Here is a 19,122-nt window from a genome sequence, read left to right as displayed (position 1 = left end):
CCACAGAATTTAAAAGGGACGCAGTCCCTGGAGAAGAATCCCACAATGGTAAAAGAAAAACAAGAGATATATAGATTTATGGTATCAAATATAAGAGTAGATATATATATATATATATATATATATACAATGTATCTATCGTCTGCATCTACTAGTTACCTGTGTAGCGCTGCTCCCCCCCACCCCTCTGGGAGATTGGCTGGCTACCAGGTGTGGTTGGTGCATGGTACCTGTAGGCTGCAGGAGATCTGAGGATCCGTAATGACATTGGGCTAACAGGACAGGCTTTTGGATGTCTCAGGCTTCATTCCTCTCTTGGTGCAAGCGTCTCGATCCACTGCAGACAGTACCCACAGTGGAACTCATCATTCATACTCACACACCCCCTCCCCCCCCCAATAGACTGTAGACTTAGGCAGGGAGTATATGTAAGTCAGGGCCTTCTTTATTCACATCCACTGCAGATGGTAATAAAGCGAATGCATTCTTCAGTCATAGGCGCCCGCTTCTGGATGGTACCTAGGCCAGATATCAACCTTGAGGCCTGGGGTTTCTCTTCAGCCCCTTGAGGGGCTGCGGGCACGTCTCTATCCCAAGAGGGAGAGACTCAGGACTGACTATAATTTAGAACTGCCTCTTCTTTAGTGCAGGGAAAGCACAAGGTCTGCACCTAGATTGGGCAACACACAGACCTTCTCACACCTCCACTCCTGCCACTCAAGGAAGCTGCAAGAGGAGGGGTAAACCCAAGATAGATGCAGGCTGTGTCAGGCCCCCTATCAGGACTTATGTGACAGGGAGGGCAGACTGGTAACCGCCAGGCATGGCTACACCTGAAAACCTTAACCACAGAGCGTTACACACTCTAGACCAAGAGTGGCCAACTCCAGTCCTCAAGTGCCACCAACAGGTCAGGTTTTAACTATTCCTGCTTCAGCACAGCTGTCTCAATGAGTGACTCAGTCAACGACTGCATCAACAGGGATATCCTGAAAACCTGACCTGTTGGTGACCCTTGAGGACTTGAATTGGCCACTCCTTTTTAAATAAATAAATAAATGTATAGGAATTCGATCTTTTATTTTAGAAAACAGAACACTTAATTGAAGTGGAATTAAGTTTATACGGAATGTACGCAAAACATTTGGATAAACGGTAGCCTCATATCTATCAACAAAGTTTTTTTCATTGGAAGCAAATGTTTTTAATTAAACTTTACTTGCCCGTTTGTTTTAATCCCTGGAGCCAACCTGTAAAACACTGGGGGGGGGGGAGGGGGGGTGTATCTTCTTCTCAAAATCAGATTGTAAAAATCCTCAAAGCCGCAAGTTAAAGCATTAGCTACAGGAGAAAACTAATAAAGGACTAATAACGCCTGTTGGACCAATAAGTCTATGTAGGGTGAATACAAAATTATATATATATTTAAAAATAAATTTAAAAAAACTTTAAAACTAATCACAAGAAAACAAGTTACTACACATTATCAAAACCATGCAATAGTTTTTGAGATATTATAATCCAGTGAATACTTAAGGATTCTGGATTTCACACTTAGAATGTAGCAGTGTCCAGCAAAAATCACTCATATTTAACCCTTTCAGTGCTGTAGGGCAGGGGTGCTCAACTCCAGTCCTCAAGCCAGAAACCCCACCCACCCGGTCAGGTTTTCAGGATATCCCAGCTTCAGTACAGGTGACTCAATCAGTCCCTGCTTCAGCACAAGTGGCTCAATCTTTGACTGAGCCTCTGTTTGAACCACCCATGCTGAAGCTGGGATATCCTGAAAGCCTGTCCTGTTTGGGGGAGCTTGAGGGCTGGAGTTGAGCTCCCCTGCTGTACGGGTTGTGGCAGCAGGGTCCACCTGTTCAGCAGCTGATCGTTTTAGAGGAGATAAGGAGTTGCCATATACATATTATTAGGAGATGTCTCACATTTTAGAGACGTGGCAAGTTTCCCAAAGCTCTGGACACTTATTCTGTTATCCATTGAACACTTGTAAGTTCACAGAAAGAAATCCCAAACTATGATAAATGTACAGTGCATGTACAAGACCAATCCTATTACCAGGCATTTGGTTGATGACAAGTAGGACATTTCTTGGCTATCATGCACTGCTCCTGCAGTGCTGAAATGGCAATTAACTAGCGAGCCTTGTCCTTGATAACATATCCTTCTGTCGTTATTTCACTGTTTCTGCCTGTGGATACCTTCAAAATCAATGCAGTATCAACAGTAATCTAAGTTCATACCCAGGTGGATTCCAACACAGTCTGCGTATTCACCCATTCTTTCAAGCCAATGTAGTAATGAACTGTCTTCCTTCTAGATTTCATTATTTTACCCATGATAAGCCAGGGCACATTATGTTTTAATCTATTTCTGTAGAAATACCATCTTGATTTTTTTTTCCAAAGCATAATTCAAAAAGTAATGAATATTTATTACACCAGACACTCTGTATCTGACATTTAGTCAAATGTAAAATAGCGTTTCATGGGGCTAGTATTGATTTGTGGGGGAACTGGCTTGGTCGCCTCCTTAATGACAAATACCCAGTGATTATGCCGTCTGATGTACAAGCACACGCTAAGAATAGCTTCAGAAAGGGAACAAGCGCCGATCCTTGATTTTTGAACCATTTGTACAGCTGGGCTTTAAAGCAACATGGATGTTCGAGATAAAATAATCTAATAATATGAACGTGATTACCACTTCCTACGCGATTCAGTTACACAGATGCAGCCAGTGTTATCGCAGCCACTGGCGCACTCTCGCGGGTGAAAGAGCGCGGTAGTCTCGCACCCAATGACCGCTTCTCCTGCTGGCGCCAATGGTTGCAATAATGTTGGCTGCATCTGTACTTCATACTGCCTACTCTGGGGTGTAATCTCTGGATCATATCTCTTTAGTTGGGAGCTGTAAAATAGACTTTAAAAAGGATAGTGAGGAAAGGAATAACTATTATAATAACTTCATTTCATGACGCACTTTTCTCCCAATGGGATTCAAAGCGCGTCACAATAACAGTATATTGCATGGTACGCAGCACGTAGGAATGTTACAGGCACAGGCCCTGTCCAGAAGAGCTTACAATCTATGTTGTTGGTGTCTGAGGCACAAGGTGATAATGAAAGAAAAGAGAAACCGCACAAAACGTATAATACTGTTTACAAAAACATTTATAATGAAAAACACTTGTTTTTAATGATTATTTTTGATTAAAACGTTATCATACCCAGGGGCATTTTGTGAGCTCACTCGTTTCTTTCTTTTCTCACTGAAGGAGGAGTGGATACCCTCCCCCGCAGAACAGCACACGCCTGTGACCTGGGGTTCTACTTCGGAATTGGAACTTTGTATCACCACATATAAGATTTATCATCATTTGATTCAACATCCTTTTCAAAGGACTTTATATATGTTTTGAAGCTGTTGAGCACTGTCACTGAATTATTATATGATATTGATCTGTACTGTATTTCACTGGATAATGGTTGTCCCTTAATTGTGCTTTTCCCACTTTTATTAGCACATACCATTACTTCTGTAGCTCACTATTCTTTCTTCTTTACACAAGGTGATAAATGAGTTGCCCAAGGTCACAAGGACCAGATTCCTCTAATTCAAACTCTGTGTCATTGTTCTCTGAATCGGTGTCCTTACTCACTGAGCTGTTCCTTTCCCTAATTATTGCCACATTACATATGGTAATAAACTTAAGAACGTGGTGATAAATGTGCTTAAGACCTGCAAGAAACTTGAAGGCATCACTTAACTCCTGGCTTGAACACTACTTCCACTACTCCTGAAAGAGATGTATAAGGATATTAAGTATCTCTAAACACATCCACAGCTCATTATACTTTGAGGCAATATAAATAGAGATAGCTTTAACTCATACGCACAGCAGACAGGCCCCTGTAATCTGCCATTATAAATACAAAGTATATACCTCTACATGTAAATATATATATATACACACAACATATGAAAGCATTCAATTGAATTCTAAATTATGCTGTTTTTAGTGGGATGGCAGATACCCCTAACAGCTGTGAGCCAGTCAGCATGCAGTATGTCTCATGTTGATATACAGTAAGAGGCTGTTGCAAAGGAGTGCCAGCAAGCATGCTGAGTGGTCAACTTTGCAATTTACAATCAATATACATTGTACAGATACACAAAATATGCTTTGTGCCATTTATTTGAATGTATGGATCACATATTCAAATAAGGCACATGCACATGCAGTAATCTATGTTGTATGATATGTTCACATGTTTTTTTCATGCACCGTGCAAACATCTTCAGTGTCATTATCTTTCTGGACTAATTTGTATACAAATTAGTGTAGACAAGCAACGTTTGGATGATTTGGGTGGGTGTTAAATAATGAGGAGGATTACAGATTTCTACATACCCTAATAGTATCTGTCACCTCTCCATCCTGTAAGTACACACACCGGGTGTTATAATAACCAGTTTAGCATCATCTCTTGCGACACTGTGATGCTCCAGTTCCTGTCAGGCTATGCAAATGAATAACTGTTAAACATTCACTCCCACACTTCAGTCTCGGCAAGCTTCGAGTAAAAATTGTGAAAAACGCTAGCAAGGTGTTTCACCACTATTTTGGTATTGAATCAGCACTTTTTGAAGGCTGAAAAAGCAGTATTTGCAAACAAATGTTTGAAATGGTAAACAGTCAAAACCATTTTTGCTGCTTAATTTGGAAGCAGCTAGTAAGGCCGTTCATTATTTCAATGCATGAGTAGTAAGTTGGCTGCAGAGTACAAACAGTGAACTATTTCACTAACATTCCAATTTGCCGCAAACATGGCGTTTATTTGCAAGTGTGAATATTTGGGGGGTGATTGAAAAAAACACACGTTAATTTGTCCAACTTATAAAAACTTTCAAAAAGGAGTGCAAATGTATGTCCGCCGGTGGTCACTATTTGCAAGTTTGTCCTAAACATTTGATTGGCCCAGATCCTGAAATATGGGTTTTGCTGGAGAGAGAAACAGAAGAGAGAAAGACAAGGAGAAAAGGAGAGATACGTGGGAAATATGCTAATAGGATATGCAAATGACTCCGATTAGCAGATTTCTCAGGTATCACATATCTCTCCACATGTTGTCTGAAGGTGTGTTTGGGGGGATATATATAGCAGTTGGGACTCTAATCACATTTTATCTCTCTATGAATGTGCTAATACAGATGCAGTGGCCGTTATTCAAGCATATCACGGAGCCATTTTCGTGTGCGCTGCTGTACTCGACGCGGCCAATCACGTGGTTGATTTGTTTGAATTTCATGGATCCCGATTTCTTTGGGTGCAATCCTTCGTGTTTCCGTGGCAGACATGAATGAATTGTGATGTGTACAGTACAGTACTGTGTCAATTTGCAGGTGTTTAAAAACCAGACACTAAAATGCCATTTTCTGCACTCGACAAAACACGAGTCAACACGCGGTAACGACGCGCCATGACATGGGTATTCCGAGGTATACAACACGCGGTAATGATGCGCCATGACATGGGTATTCCGAGGTATACAACGCGCGGTAATGATGTGCCATGACATGGGTATTCCGAGGTATACAACACGCGGTAATGACGCGCCATGACATGGGTATTCCGAGGTATACAACACGCGGTAATGATGCGCCATGACATGGGTATTCCGAGGTATACAACACGCAGTAACGACGCGCCATGACATGGGTATTCCGAGGTATACAATACGCGATAATGACGCGCCATGACACGGGTATTCTGAGGTATACAACATGTGATATGTCCGAATAACGGCCACTGCATCTATATTTGTTGGGGGTGCAACTATTTTTTTTAAATTGTCAAAATATTTGCGGGACAACATTGGATGGATTCGCCCATTTCTTCTGCTGGGTACGAAGATCTGTCACTCTTGAAACTTCGTGTCATGAATATCAGAATTTGAAAACAAACAGATGAGAGAGACAGATGTAGCAAGACTTTGGGTTTTCGGCGACCGCCTCAGTGCCAGAGTATTAACACTATGGGGTGTGTAAAATCCGGAAGCATGGACCCCCACCCCCTCCACCCCCCCCCCTTGAAACTGCATTGCCATGGCAATGAAACGCCACGTGACGTCACGTTGTTGATGTTTGCAGTTTCATTTGACGCTGTGATTCAAAAAGGAGAAGGAGGGTGACAGCAAGGAGGCGGGCACCACAGCTAAGTGCCTTCCCATTGACACGAGAGCGTGGCATCTGTATATAGGGGCGGACATTTTTGCCGCCTCCAGATTTTGCCGCCTCCAGATTTTGCCGCCCTAACCCCGGGACAAATGGGAAATCCTACACTGTCTGGTTCACAATATAAGAACAGAGTACCCCGAATCATGATCATGACTGCCGCATCAGGTCATTATGCCACTTCAAAGAGCAACAGTGTGCTACATTTATTTACACATTTAAGGGTTGGAATAGAGCACACAATGTTTCCAGGGGAACAACCGCCCTTGAGTTACAATACAAGGAGGAAAACAAATATGGAGGGTATTTTCTATACGGTCCTTGTATTGTACAGTATTAGAATTAACCAGCACTAGTGATTAGAACCCGTTCGATTTACGAAACATGAATAGTAGAAGTCGATGGACATACTGTACAGTACATTTTATTTTTCCAATCTTCTCTCACAGACGTTATTACACCGTTAACACAAATTAAAACCAAATTATGCATTAAATAATGCCTTAGCCATTATTTTCAATAGCGCCACTGTTTAATAACGTACCAGCGTTTACACAACGCAGCACGTTAACGGTACCGTCTGCGGCGTCTGTGTTATGTAACTACGTGCGAGGCGTGACATCATGCAGTACATGTCCTGTAATGCAGCACGTTAACGGTACCGTCTGTGTTATGTAACTACGTGCGAGGCGTGACATCATGCAGTACATGTCCTGTAATACAGCACGTAAACAGTACCGTCTGTATTATGTAACTACGTGCAAAGGCGTGACATCGTGCAGTACATGTCCTGTAATACAGCACGTAAACAGTACCGTCTGTATTATGTAACTACGTGCAAAGGCGTGACATCGTGCAGTACATGTCCTGTAATACAGCACGTTAACAGTACCGTCTGCGGCGTCTGTATTATGTAACTACGTGCAAAGGCGTGACATCGTGCAGTACATGTCCTGTAATACAGCACGTTAACAGTACCGTCTGCGGCGTCTGTATTATGTAGCTATGTGCAAAGGCGCGGCATCATGCAGTACATGTCCTGTAATACAGCACGTTAACAATACCGTCTGCGGCGTCTGTATTATGTAGCTATGTGCAAAGGCGCGGCATCATGCAGTACATGTCCTGTAATACAGCAGGTTTGGATCAGAGCACGGTGTTGGCATCTTACCTTTGCTTGCGCTTTCCACGTGTTCAAGTTCATCAGGGAATTTAAGGATCTCGCGAAACCTTTCTTCACAGATTTCGGCCAGGAAATGCAGCAAAGTTGTTTTTTGGTCAGAGGACTTTGTGTCTCGAATCTATGGAGTAAATACAAATACACAATAAATGATGGTCTTTTTCTCCCCTTTGCTACCAGGTGTTTCTGGGAGGAAATGTGTGAAGCATGATAAAGTCATTGAACAAAATGGGTAAAAAACAGGAATTTTAAGCTTTCAGCATAGTTTTTTTTAATTCTGTTAAGCAGTCCGTTAAAGAAGCAATCCAAGCAGGCGATCCGTTTAGAATTTTTTTTAACATAGGATTGAAGCAGGGAGTCTCCGGAGCTAAACCTCGTTGATTTCAGCTCCGGGGACCCCCTGCTTCCAGATATATTTACCACCATAGGGGCGCCGGTAGCTGCTCCGTTCGGCTAGCAGGGTTCACGTTATGGCGGAGTTTTAAAGCTCCTGCATCCTGCGGGCCAATAGGAAGCTGTGACGTCATCAGGTGCAGCTTCCTATTGGTCCACGTGACGCAGGAGTTTTAAATGTTGCTGAGATACCGCCACCTCCTTTAGAGGTCTGTATCTCGGGAAGCAGGGGACCTGAAATTAATGGGGTTCAGCTCTGGAGATCCCCTGCTTCAATCCTACAGTATGTTAAAAATATATATTTTAGAAAAAATATGCATGAATTGCTCCTTTAACCCTGTGGGTGTCCCATGACTTGGCCATCCCATCATGGCTACATAATGAGCTTTTGGCTTGTTTTCGGGGGGAAATAGCGTGCTCACATGGAGCGCTGAATGCAATCTGGCTGGAAGAGGGACTGGTGGGAAAGAAGATCAGCGAAATCGCAATCGCATGATCACCATGTGCAGCAGGGGCTGTGGCCCCTCCAGTCTAAAAAGGGTAATCATCAATTAAAGGTGTTTAAAAACACTATACGTTTCATATTTTTTAAAGGCATCTGTCTGCATGATTTAACCCATAAAACATCACTGCTAACTGATGGAATCTAACCCTAAGTGGGACTGCACCTTTAAGTATGGAAGATCAATAAGTTCTGGGCCATAGCTGTCTTAATACATTGAGAGAGGCTTTCAATAAAAGAATAAATCCAGGACCGGTTAAGCCATCCCATAACAATTTTAACACTGAAGATTTATTTTATTCAGCGGTTTCCCTAAAAGCGTTAAAATGTGTTTTATTAACATACCAAGAGTGAATTCATGTTTAAGAGACCTGGCATCAATATTCAAGTAGATACTAAGAAAAGACAGCATTGGAAGCGCTTGGGAAACACCTCGTCTAAAATGAAGTTTGTATTTACTAAGTAACATCAGTGTACAGCACTTTCAAAGCTTTACCCTCTACATTGATATTCTCAGAGTTTGTACCTTGTAATATTTAGGTACAGGTGCGCCGACGAGTATTCGGAAACTTGCCTTGGAAAATCTGGGGCTATCACCAACAAGATCCAGGTGCATGCTGGGTACATGCTGCAACATTTCAGTGACATTTCTCAAGACAGACTAATGGCCCATCGGATTAACACAGCAGGGGTCTCTGGCAGTCCCATTCAGTTTGACCCCCGCTGTTAATCCGATGGGCCATTAGTCTGTCTTGAGAAATGTCACTGAAATGTTGCAGCATGTACCCAGCATGCACCTGGGTCTTGTTGGGAATTGCCCCAGATTTGTTTTAGAATACTCGTCGGCACTACATTCCCATGAATGCCAATAGCCTCCATCGCAGAAGGACATTAAGAATATTTGAAGCCATGAGTGTTGAATCTACAATACTTATAATTTTCCTGTAAATAACGCACTAAAATGATATCTTGTTTGGCATGCAAAATCTTTTAGAATGTATTGGTAATTAATAGTTATGGTTACTTATTTAAAATATAACAAATAGGTATTCTTTTTTACAATATAAAAACATAAAAAAATATGTAAAAATAATGTAGAGATGTAAGCCTTTTAATCTTAAATGTAAGCCATTGGGTCTATGTATCAAGAACAACTTTTTGCCCGGGTGCCCCAGCATGCATATTTGGGAGTGTCAGAAGGAGGAGTTACATGGTGCACAGATTATAATGAGATGTATCACATTCTGCGTCTCTGCCCCAGCTTGCACCTTGGGGAGAGTCAGTAGGAGGAGTTAGGGAGGAGTTACATGGTGCACAGATTATAATGAGATGTATCACATTCTGCGTCTCTGCCCCAGCTTGCACCTTGGGGAGAGTCAGTAGGAGGAGTTGGGGAGGAGTTACATGGTGCACAGATTATAATGAGATGTATCACATTCTGCGTCTCTGCCCCAGCTTGCACCTTGGGGAGAGTCAGTAGGAGGAGTTGGGGGGAGTTACATGGTGCACAGATTATAATGAGATGTATAACATTCTGTGTCTCTGCCCCAGCTTGCACCTTGGGGAGTGTCAGTAGGAGGAGTTGGGGGAGTTACATGGTGCACAGATTATAATGAGATGTATTACATTCTGCGACTCTCTTTGCATCATTATTTTTTCCTTTTATTTGCCTTTTAAAAAAATCCTCCATATCGTAAGTGGTGTAAGACTAACATTTTACATCAAATACTGTACAAGAAACTGGTCTTACGTATATCCCAGCGTTACTCCAAAAAACGGAGCACTGTGTGTAAATACTGTACAGGCATACCCCGCATTAATGTACGCAATGGGACCGGAGCATGTATGTAAAGCGAAAATGTACTTAAAGTGAAGCACTACCTTTTTAACCACTTACCGATGCATGTACTGTAATGCAATCGTCATATACGTGCATAAGTGATGTAAATAATGCATTTGTAACAGGCTCCATAGTCTCTCCACTTACGCACAGCTTCAGTACAGGTAGGGAGGTGGTATTGCTATTCAGGAAATGCTGACAGGCGCATGCGCGAGCTGCCGTTTGCCGTTTGCCTTAAAGTGAGTGTCCTTAAACCGGGGTATGCCTGTACAGTGTTTATACATACACCCTTTATATACAGTACTGTGTTGTTAATGTAAATGTACCACAGCCGCGCTGAATCTTCCCAAAGATTTAACTGGAAACCACAGCATCTTCAAAACTTCTATAGACTTTACGATTAGTACGCACAAACTTATACCGACGGTCAAGCCCCTTATATAGAAGTGGAGACACCAACAACATGTACAGTGCATGCACTGCATTATATATTTATATATTTTAATATGTTATACTCTCTGGTTAATAATCAAGAAAACTAACATCTATATATGCTTCAGTTTTTAAATACATCAATATATTAAACAAATTGAATTGTATGTATACAGTTCTTTAATATTTAAAAATAATCAAGAAAAAAACCATAATTGTATCTTATTTTACTTTGGTCTCTTTAAAGGAGAGTGAGGAGAGAGCAAGGAAGAGAGAGTGAGGAGGAGAGAGGACAGGTGCTCTGAAAGATTTTTTTGTTATACCACTGGCAATATGGTTAGAGTTTAATAAATATGTCTCAGATATAAAATCTTCCTTAAAGAGGTTATAAAAAGCCCTACTACTTTTTACCCACATTACTTTTTCTGGGGCACTTGTTGAGTAGCCATAAAAAAAAAAGTCTTATTCCCCTTTTATTAAATAGGATGGTAGCCTTAGATACGGTATAATCCATAGCAGCACTTACAGTCTGCCCCCTATTCATTATGCCTGTGCTTTACAAAACCTTTCAGTTTATGTTGTCACGGAATAGTGCTGCTCCTGTGTGCTGAGCAAGTGTCCAAGATGGCGACCTCAAGGAAACGCTCTGCTAACTACTCAAAGACGAACATAGTAGCTGGCTCAGCCAAGTGAAATGGCTTTGGGTGGAACGAATTTCATGCACAGAGATGCACAGATATTCAGAAACCTTCTGATCTGTAAGAGGTCGAGTACTAACAGATACTCAAAGGTCAAAGACGACACAATTTTCTCCATATGCATTTACGAAAAGATATCCCACTGTGCAGTTAAATGATCAGATATGAGGGTTTCCTGCAGTTAAGTGGCACTTGAAAGAGACAGATGTGGGGAATGCACAGGGGGAGAGGGCTGACTTGGAAACCAGACTTGCATAAAAAGTATCTCTTGATGCCAACATGTATTTTTGACACGTCTAAACCCACCTGTACGTTGATTGAAATGCACAAAACTGTCTTACTTGTCAGGGCTGCAGTTTAAAAACATAATGGGGAAAAAGGGGGTAGCAGGTTTAAGCTGAAGACTTATAACGGAGATACAGTATCATAGTGAAATCTCTCAATGCACTGTAGTCTCTCTGATACTTACAGTTTCACACATAATATACCAAGTAAATCTGGCTACTTATAAATTCCTAAGGAAAATGTAACCTTGTTTGTTTATATTATTTTTATTTCATTATTTTTTTTCTTAAGTGTATACAGTACATACATTTAACACAAGGTTTTTGACAGCGTTTGCTGTGTTAATTATATAGGAGCTAGAGCTAAAACTATGCTTCAGAAATAGGAGGTACACGAAAGAATGTTTGAAACAAGAAATGGACTGGTACGAACATATTCAGTATATCAACTCCAGTCCTCAAGCCACAACAGGATATCCCTGCTTCAGCATCGGTGCCTCCGACAGCCTCTGAGCCACCTATGCTGAAGCTGGGAGATCCTGAAAACCTCACCCATTGGGGGGGGGGGGGGGTGCTTGAGGACTGGTGTTGAGCACCCCTGCAGAATATAACTGAAATAAATGTAGCCTCAGGGATAAATGTGGTGAGACTTGGCAGACATTTTCATGGAAGACGTTGTTCCGGCTTTGGAGGGGTTAAAATATCAGAGCTACAAACAATCTAAAATGTAAATGCAAATCAGTGCAAGCAAAAGGACTGTATGACATTTAGCTTCTGTGATCAGCTCCAGAAATGCTTTTCTGGCATACCAAGGGACACATCGCAGTAAATACAAGCAGTGCCGTCTGAATGCACAAAAATCCCCTCATGCTTACTTAGACATTGTATTCTGTACGACTAATAAAAAGCTGACCAAATGCAAATTCATTTTGTCCTCTGCCTGTTCCCTTTCATGCCCCGTCTACATGGGAATTCCCAGTTGTAAGTGCTGGGATAATGAGTTTAACATTCTTGGGTTCCATGGAGACTGGTAGATCTCAAATACTGAGAAAACTTAATAACTGTGAAAATATAATTTGAATACCAGTACACTGAAAAGTGCAAAAGCATTTATTTGGCAAATTTTTTTTGCTAGCCATTTCATGCAGTATATTTACTGAACAAGATAATATGGCAGCCATATTAATCCACAAAGAGTGTTTATTGAAAAATGACCATTGTCTCTGATCAACATGTTGGTGTCACAGTCACATAAAACAGTAGCACAAGATGTATTGAAAATGACTAGCGATGTGCACATTGTTTGTGAGAGAAGGCATTTTAGAGCTTGCAATGAACTCTAACGGAACAATTAAGTAGTGGTGTACCAATTGCTGTCAGGGGTCTGATCCGATGGTAGATCCCTTTGTGTGAATAGATTCAATAGTAGGAAGGGAGTGGGCACCCATGGAGTTGAAGAAACGTTTTATTATTGAAGTGTACTGTCACGGGAGACCAGGTTATTTCCACCTTTTTACCGGGATCATACATTGAGCAAAACAAGGTCATTAAATAAATTGTAATTTATTCACCAAAAATTTGCTTACACACAAAGATACACAAAATACACACAAAAAGACACACTTACTTTATGACTGGGGTTGAAAACAAAACTTTACTAGGTGCAGGGAATTCTTTGGGCGAGTTTTACCCTGACCTGGATTTAGGCCAGAATCTCCTGGAACCCAAATCGGCATAGAGTTCCACACGCCACCGGTACGTTCTCTTCTGAGAACTTGGTCCCTCCTGACCGAGAGTTACTCCAAATCTCCTGAACACAAATATGCCTAAAATCCCAGCCACTTCCGCTACGATCATTTCTGAGAACTTGGGCGCAAAAGTCGGGACTTAGACTCTGGCAGGCGGGCTTTTCAGGCTTGAAATTGAAGCCGGTTGCTCTGCTATTCGCGCAGAAGCAACATTGAAAAGCCCATCCGCGCTCTTACTACCGGAGACTACGAATCTGATTGGCTCATCGATTATTATAGTATTCTGAGTTTTATTCACAAAACTCAGCAGCCAATCAACGCGTGGGAAAATTCCGAGCAGTTAATCAGAGCCAAGCTGGCTTGAAAAGCTGGGCCAGCGGGAAATCTCAAATAGCAAGAGACATGCGCAAGCCTGACACTTTTCTCCCTGGCTATCTCAATGCCACCCACTGGGCAGACTCCACCAGGTCTGGCAGTGCAAGTGGCATCCTGGAGGACTGCCATTGATCTCTGGACCTAGTACTCTGCCTTTTCCCGATGACCAAATGCTATTCTCACCTCTGGGCATCCTCTGACTGCTTTAAACTCCGATGTCCAGCAGACTTACCGGCGCCTATGGGTTAGCTCGGGCAACTTGTTTGAACATCGGTTGCGAATGTAAAAACACATAACATTTCATAAAGTATATTTCACTACACTTCTGAGTCTTGGGGAACAAGGGACTTAACAGGAAAAATGTTGTAATTTCATTTCTATCTGCCTTGTTCCTCACACACTTTCCCTTGGACTCAGTTTGGACTCTCAGAGTCCCCCCTCAACCTGACCTATGTTGGGGCACCCACAAACCCTATACTGGTTGTGGGTCACCTGGGCACTAGCTGGGGTGCCCCCCTTAACCTAGGGATTACCTCAGCTACAGGAATATATGTTTTATCTCTGTGCCCCATTCTCCTTTCTGTGCTGTGCTGAAGCAGGGTACACTAGTGGTGAGTTGCGCTGGCGTTTTCAAGGGGGGGGGGTATTGCCGGGACAATGTGCCTACATGTATCCGAGAATCAGGCATGCTTCCCGGGTAAATTTACGGGGGGACCGACAGCTCCGGACCCCAACCTCCTAGGCACATTCTGTAAACGGTTCCTCCGCAAAACCCCCCTTAAAACTCAAACTCTAGCAATCCCTGCTCGCTGGCACGCCCAGAAAGGGAAAAACACAAAATACTTTTATTTACATACAATACATTGGCATGGTACAATGTTACTGGGCACAAGAGCTAACTCTCCTGGACCCTTTTACACAGATCAGGTGTAACCAAAACGGGCTTAACCTTCATTTATTTGAGAGCCTGGTTACCCCCTACCATCACATGTACATATTCCGCCTGTGCGTTTTCCGGTCTCAGCTGGGACTGTCATCGGGGATTGACGATGGTCCCAGATGGGACCGAAAAATGTGTAGGAGGAATATGTAGAAGAAGGAAACTTTTCTTCAGCTGGCATTGTTTGTGAACAAGGCAAAATGAACCAGGCATTTTTTTTTTTCGTTTTGCCAAAATTCACAACATTGCTCCAGACCCTGAAATAGAGTATCTCTCCACATGATGTATAGAGGAGTGTTTTGGAAGTTATATTTCAGTGGGTAATGGGCTTCCAAAATATATTTCCCACTCTCTCCCCCCCCCCTTTTCTCTCCCTCTTGTATGTGCAAGAACAGTGTTTGAAACGTTGAGAAGAATTAATAGTGATTTTTCAATAAACACTAATTTTACAGTGTTGGTCATTTCTTATGATCATAATTATAATTTAAGCATGGCACACTGGGAAATCACTAATAACATGCTTTCTCCTTTTACCAGAAAAATCAAGATGTTATATTAATTTAGATTTCGTACATATATATATATATATATATATATATATATATATATATATATATATATATATATCTTGCCAAGAGTTTACAGTAGCTGCGGGAAACGAATATTCAGTGAAAGAACAAGTGAGAAAAGGTGTTATTATAATGATGTGTTGATACAATGCCTTTAACCACTTTCAAACATGAAATTGAGAAATTCACTGCAGATAGGGCAGATAATGGAGTTATGTAGCACATTCAAAGTCATGCCCACATTACATTGTTAGGACAAAATGAGTGAGACTGCAGCTATAAATTCAGCCTGGTGCAGAAAAACAAGTGATGCTGTTGGTAATTTCAAAAGGTTTGATACCCAAGTGTTTATTCAAAACGTGAAGAGATTCCCAATGCCCCAGTGATAAAATATTTACTTTATATTTCTCAGCCTCAGGTATAAAAATCAGATAGACTCCTCAGAGAAGATTTTCATTTTGTCTGTATTGTCCTGCACCTGTGATAGGCAACCGCAGCTAATTAGAGGACTTTGAGAGCAGCCCTCAAACAAACCCAAGGACTTGAAGGGTTCTTGTTCCAAGCCACAGCTACAACCCCATCTCTCAACAAGCGCCGCAGTCAATAACCGTCCACAACACAAAAGAAACTGGATTACAGCAAGGCCCCGCTTCTCGGCACCCCGCTGAGACGGCGGCACCGAGAAGCGGGCCGCCATGTCTGCTCAGAGGTTGCGCATGCGCAGAACGGGCTGTTGCCACGGTGCAAATGTGCAGCACGTAGGTTGCGCACGCCGAACGGAGGTTGCGCATGCGCACAAGGGGGAAATTGCCGGGTTGCGCATGCGCACAGCTGAAAATCGCCGGTTCCACTTTCCGGCGATTTTCACTATACGGCGGGCCCTTAGAACAGAACCCGCCATATGCCCGGGGCCCTGCTGTACAAGGTAAACCAGGAAATGTCACACATTTCACTGCACATGGGCCAATTACACTTTTCTTCCTTCAATAGGTAAGAGTAGGAGGATGGTATGCTGTTATACTTCTGTATATAGTAGATTCAGACTTAATATCACAGTTCAGCACTTCTCCTGATATACAGTATATATATATATATATATATATATATATATATATATATATAAATATATCCCAAGATGCAAAACCTGCGCAATGCTCTACACAGCGGACACAATACAAATACCACACAAGAATCGGGAATACAAAATCAGAGGAGGGTTCACCTGTTCCTCCAGCAATGTCGTGTACCTCATCATGTGCATGAAATGCCCAGGGGGCTGCTACTACATAGGTGAGACAGGACAGGGGCTAAACAAGAGAATGAACCTGCATCGCCACAGCATCACACGCGGAACAAGAGACAGTCCTGTTGGCGAACATTTCTCTGACTCTGGCCATAAGATGAACGATCTGAGGGTTGCCATACTCAAAGGTAATCTTAAAACCCCGAAAGAGAGACGGTTGCATGAATACAAATTTATGCAACTGTTCGGGACACTTAGCAGTGGCCTAAACAGAGATCGAAATTTTATGAGTCATTACTGACACTAGCGAACTCTCTTCCCATGAGCGCTAAAGGCCATGTCTGTACATACTGTGCTATATGTATGCACACACAGCTGTCTCTCACACATACTAATACTCCTTATTTTTCCATCCATATACACCAATAGGGACCACATAGTATCCACACACACTTTTAGTTGTGCTACAAACTCTCACATTTCCACACCCACCCACACCATTTATATCCCTCTCACTCCACACACACCTTGTGTAGAGCACTGTTTATACTGTGGGCTCTCCATTCATTTTTATTCACACTGATACACATACACACTCTTTCTTCACTTGCTTTCAGTCACCCTTTGACACCTCTAGCCATAAAACACATCCACACCGGGGGAAGGAGAAGCACAGATAACATTCCAAGAGACACTGTTTTTAAGTTATCCTTGCTTCATTCATTGTAACATCGCCGGAAGAAGAGATCAGTGTATCTCGAAAGCTCGCACAAATAAAAGCATTTCGTTAGCCACAGAACGGTATCATCTATTTATTTTTTGATTATTGAAGCTCGGCTAACACGGTACTGATACCTCTACATATATATATATATATATATATATATATATATATATATTCATATTCATACGCTAGTGGAAAATCAAAGGGAACTATGGCCCCTGTGAAGTCCCCAGAACAGGAGAAGATATCAGATCCATTCAAATGAATGGCACTAAAACCCCCAGCATTGAAAATAAATGTATTTCATTCATATGCTTGGTTAAGTAGATTTTGGGAGGTGCCAGTGTTTTAAATGGAAATAGCAATGTGGAATTAGCGCAAATGATCTTGTTCAGTTGTCTTTCATGCAGTGAAAATATTCCTCTACCAATCTGGTTACCAGATCATAATATGATTTATTCATGCTTATAAGCAATCAAAGCCCTTACACATATCTCCATTGTAACTGTAATAAGTATTTGCGCAACAAGTGTTCATTAAAGGATATTACCTAAACAAACAGTATTATTATTTTTTTTACCACATTTCATAACTTTGTTAAGTCTTATAGGGCAGAGGTGGCCAACTCCAGTCCTGAAGGGCCACCAACAGATCATGTATTAGGGATATCCCTGCTTCAGCACAGGTGGCTCAATCAGTGGCTCAGTCATTCTGACTGAGTCACCTGTGCTGAAGCAGGGATATCTTTAAATCCTGATCGGTCGGTGGCCCTTCAGGACTGGAGTTGGCCACTCCTGGTATAGTGGGTTTCTAATAAAAAACCAGTTGGAAGGCACACATGTCATTTCATTGTAATTCAGTTGAGATACACTATCCACCTTGTAATGATGTTTGAAGCAAATCCCTACATATCACTCTTGACGGATGCTGCAGCTTCTGCTCAGAAATGGCACGATTCTGTGCAAGGTTTTGTAATATCTGTTCATGAACTGGAACAAAAAACAGCCAACTTCTATAGCAAACCATGTCAAATAATCTCTGCTTGTGGTCTAATAGTTTGTTTTAAATGAGCAATTCCCCCTACAGAATTTTTGTTTGCACCCCCTATTTTTATATAGGTGGTAAGCAGGCGGTCTCCAAAGCTGACCCAAATTAATGTCAACACTTGGGACCTCCTTGTTGCCAACATACATACCGAGGAAGGGGCTGCCAGTTCACGTAAAAAATAAAATGGAGGTTTAAATGTTTCGCATCATGTGGGCCAATAGGAAGTCGTTTCATCATCCGTCCTGCCTTCCTATTAGTGCACGTTACATGGCGGATATAAACATCTAGGAAAGGGGTGGCCAACTCCAGTTCTCAAGGGCCACCAACAGGTGGCTCAATCAGTGGCTCAGTCAATGACCGAGCCACGGATTGAGCCAACTATGCTGTGGCAGGGATATCCTTAATACCTGGCCTGTTGGTGGCCCTTGTGGACTAGAGTTGGCCACCCCTGATCTAGGATGTTCTGGCGGGATCTTTCCCCAGTAAGTATGCCAGGAAGCACTGGGTTTCCGGAGTGGAATCACATTAATTTCAGTTCCGGGAACCCTGTGGTTCCTGAGACTGTCCTGGCGTACCCACTGCAACTCTCCGTGGTGGTCTAGGACCTTTCCTTGAGGAGATTTGACTATGACCGAGTCACTGCCGGCGTTGAGCTGCCACTCACTTCACTGCAGGGACATCTCTCCGCCACTTGTTTCGCTGCCAAGGAAAGCCCCTAACCTTACCCCTTACCCCAAAACCCCCTAATAATAACTCCTAATACTACTGCTATACCCTATCCTCTGAGGCCAAATGCCAGCGCTGACATGGTCACAGCAAAATGGCCATGACCAAAAGTTCCGATTCCACTCCACAGGGTTACCAAAGCTTAAATTAACCTGGTTCATCTTCGGAGACCACC

The 19,122-nt window shown here is 42.3% G+C and overlaps 1 protein-coding gene across 6 annotated transcripts in view; it reads right to left on the bottom strand.

Annotated features, from left to right (window-relative positions):
- The window catches only part of DIAPH2 (diaphanous related formin 2), a 1,317,111-nt gene that overhangs the window by 485,792 nt on the left and 812,197 nt on the right, over positions 1-19,122 (bottom strand). For all 6 annotated transcript variants that reach the window (XM_075572809.1, XM_075572806.1, XM_075572807.1 and 3 more), the window contains one exon: positions 7,418-7,547. In XM_075572809.1, the coding sequence (XP_075428924.1) occupies positions 7,418-7,547 (130 nt within the window). The remainder of the gene's footprint in view (positions 1-7,417; positions 7,548-19,122) is intronic.

Source organism: Ascaphus truei, chromosome 16 (genome assembly GCF_040206685.1).
Source record: "Ascaphus truei isolate aAscTru1 chromosome 16, aAscTru1.hap1, whole genome shotgun sequence".
Taxonomy (NCBI): Eukaryota; Metazoa; Chordata; class Amphibia; order Anura; family Ascaphidae; genus Ascaphus; species Ascaphus truei.
The sequence above is the reverse complement of the archived record's forward strand: the minus strand, read 5'-3'. Positions and strand labels throughout refer to the sequence as shown.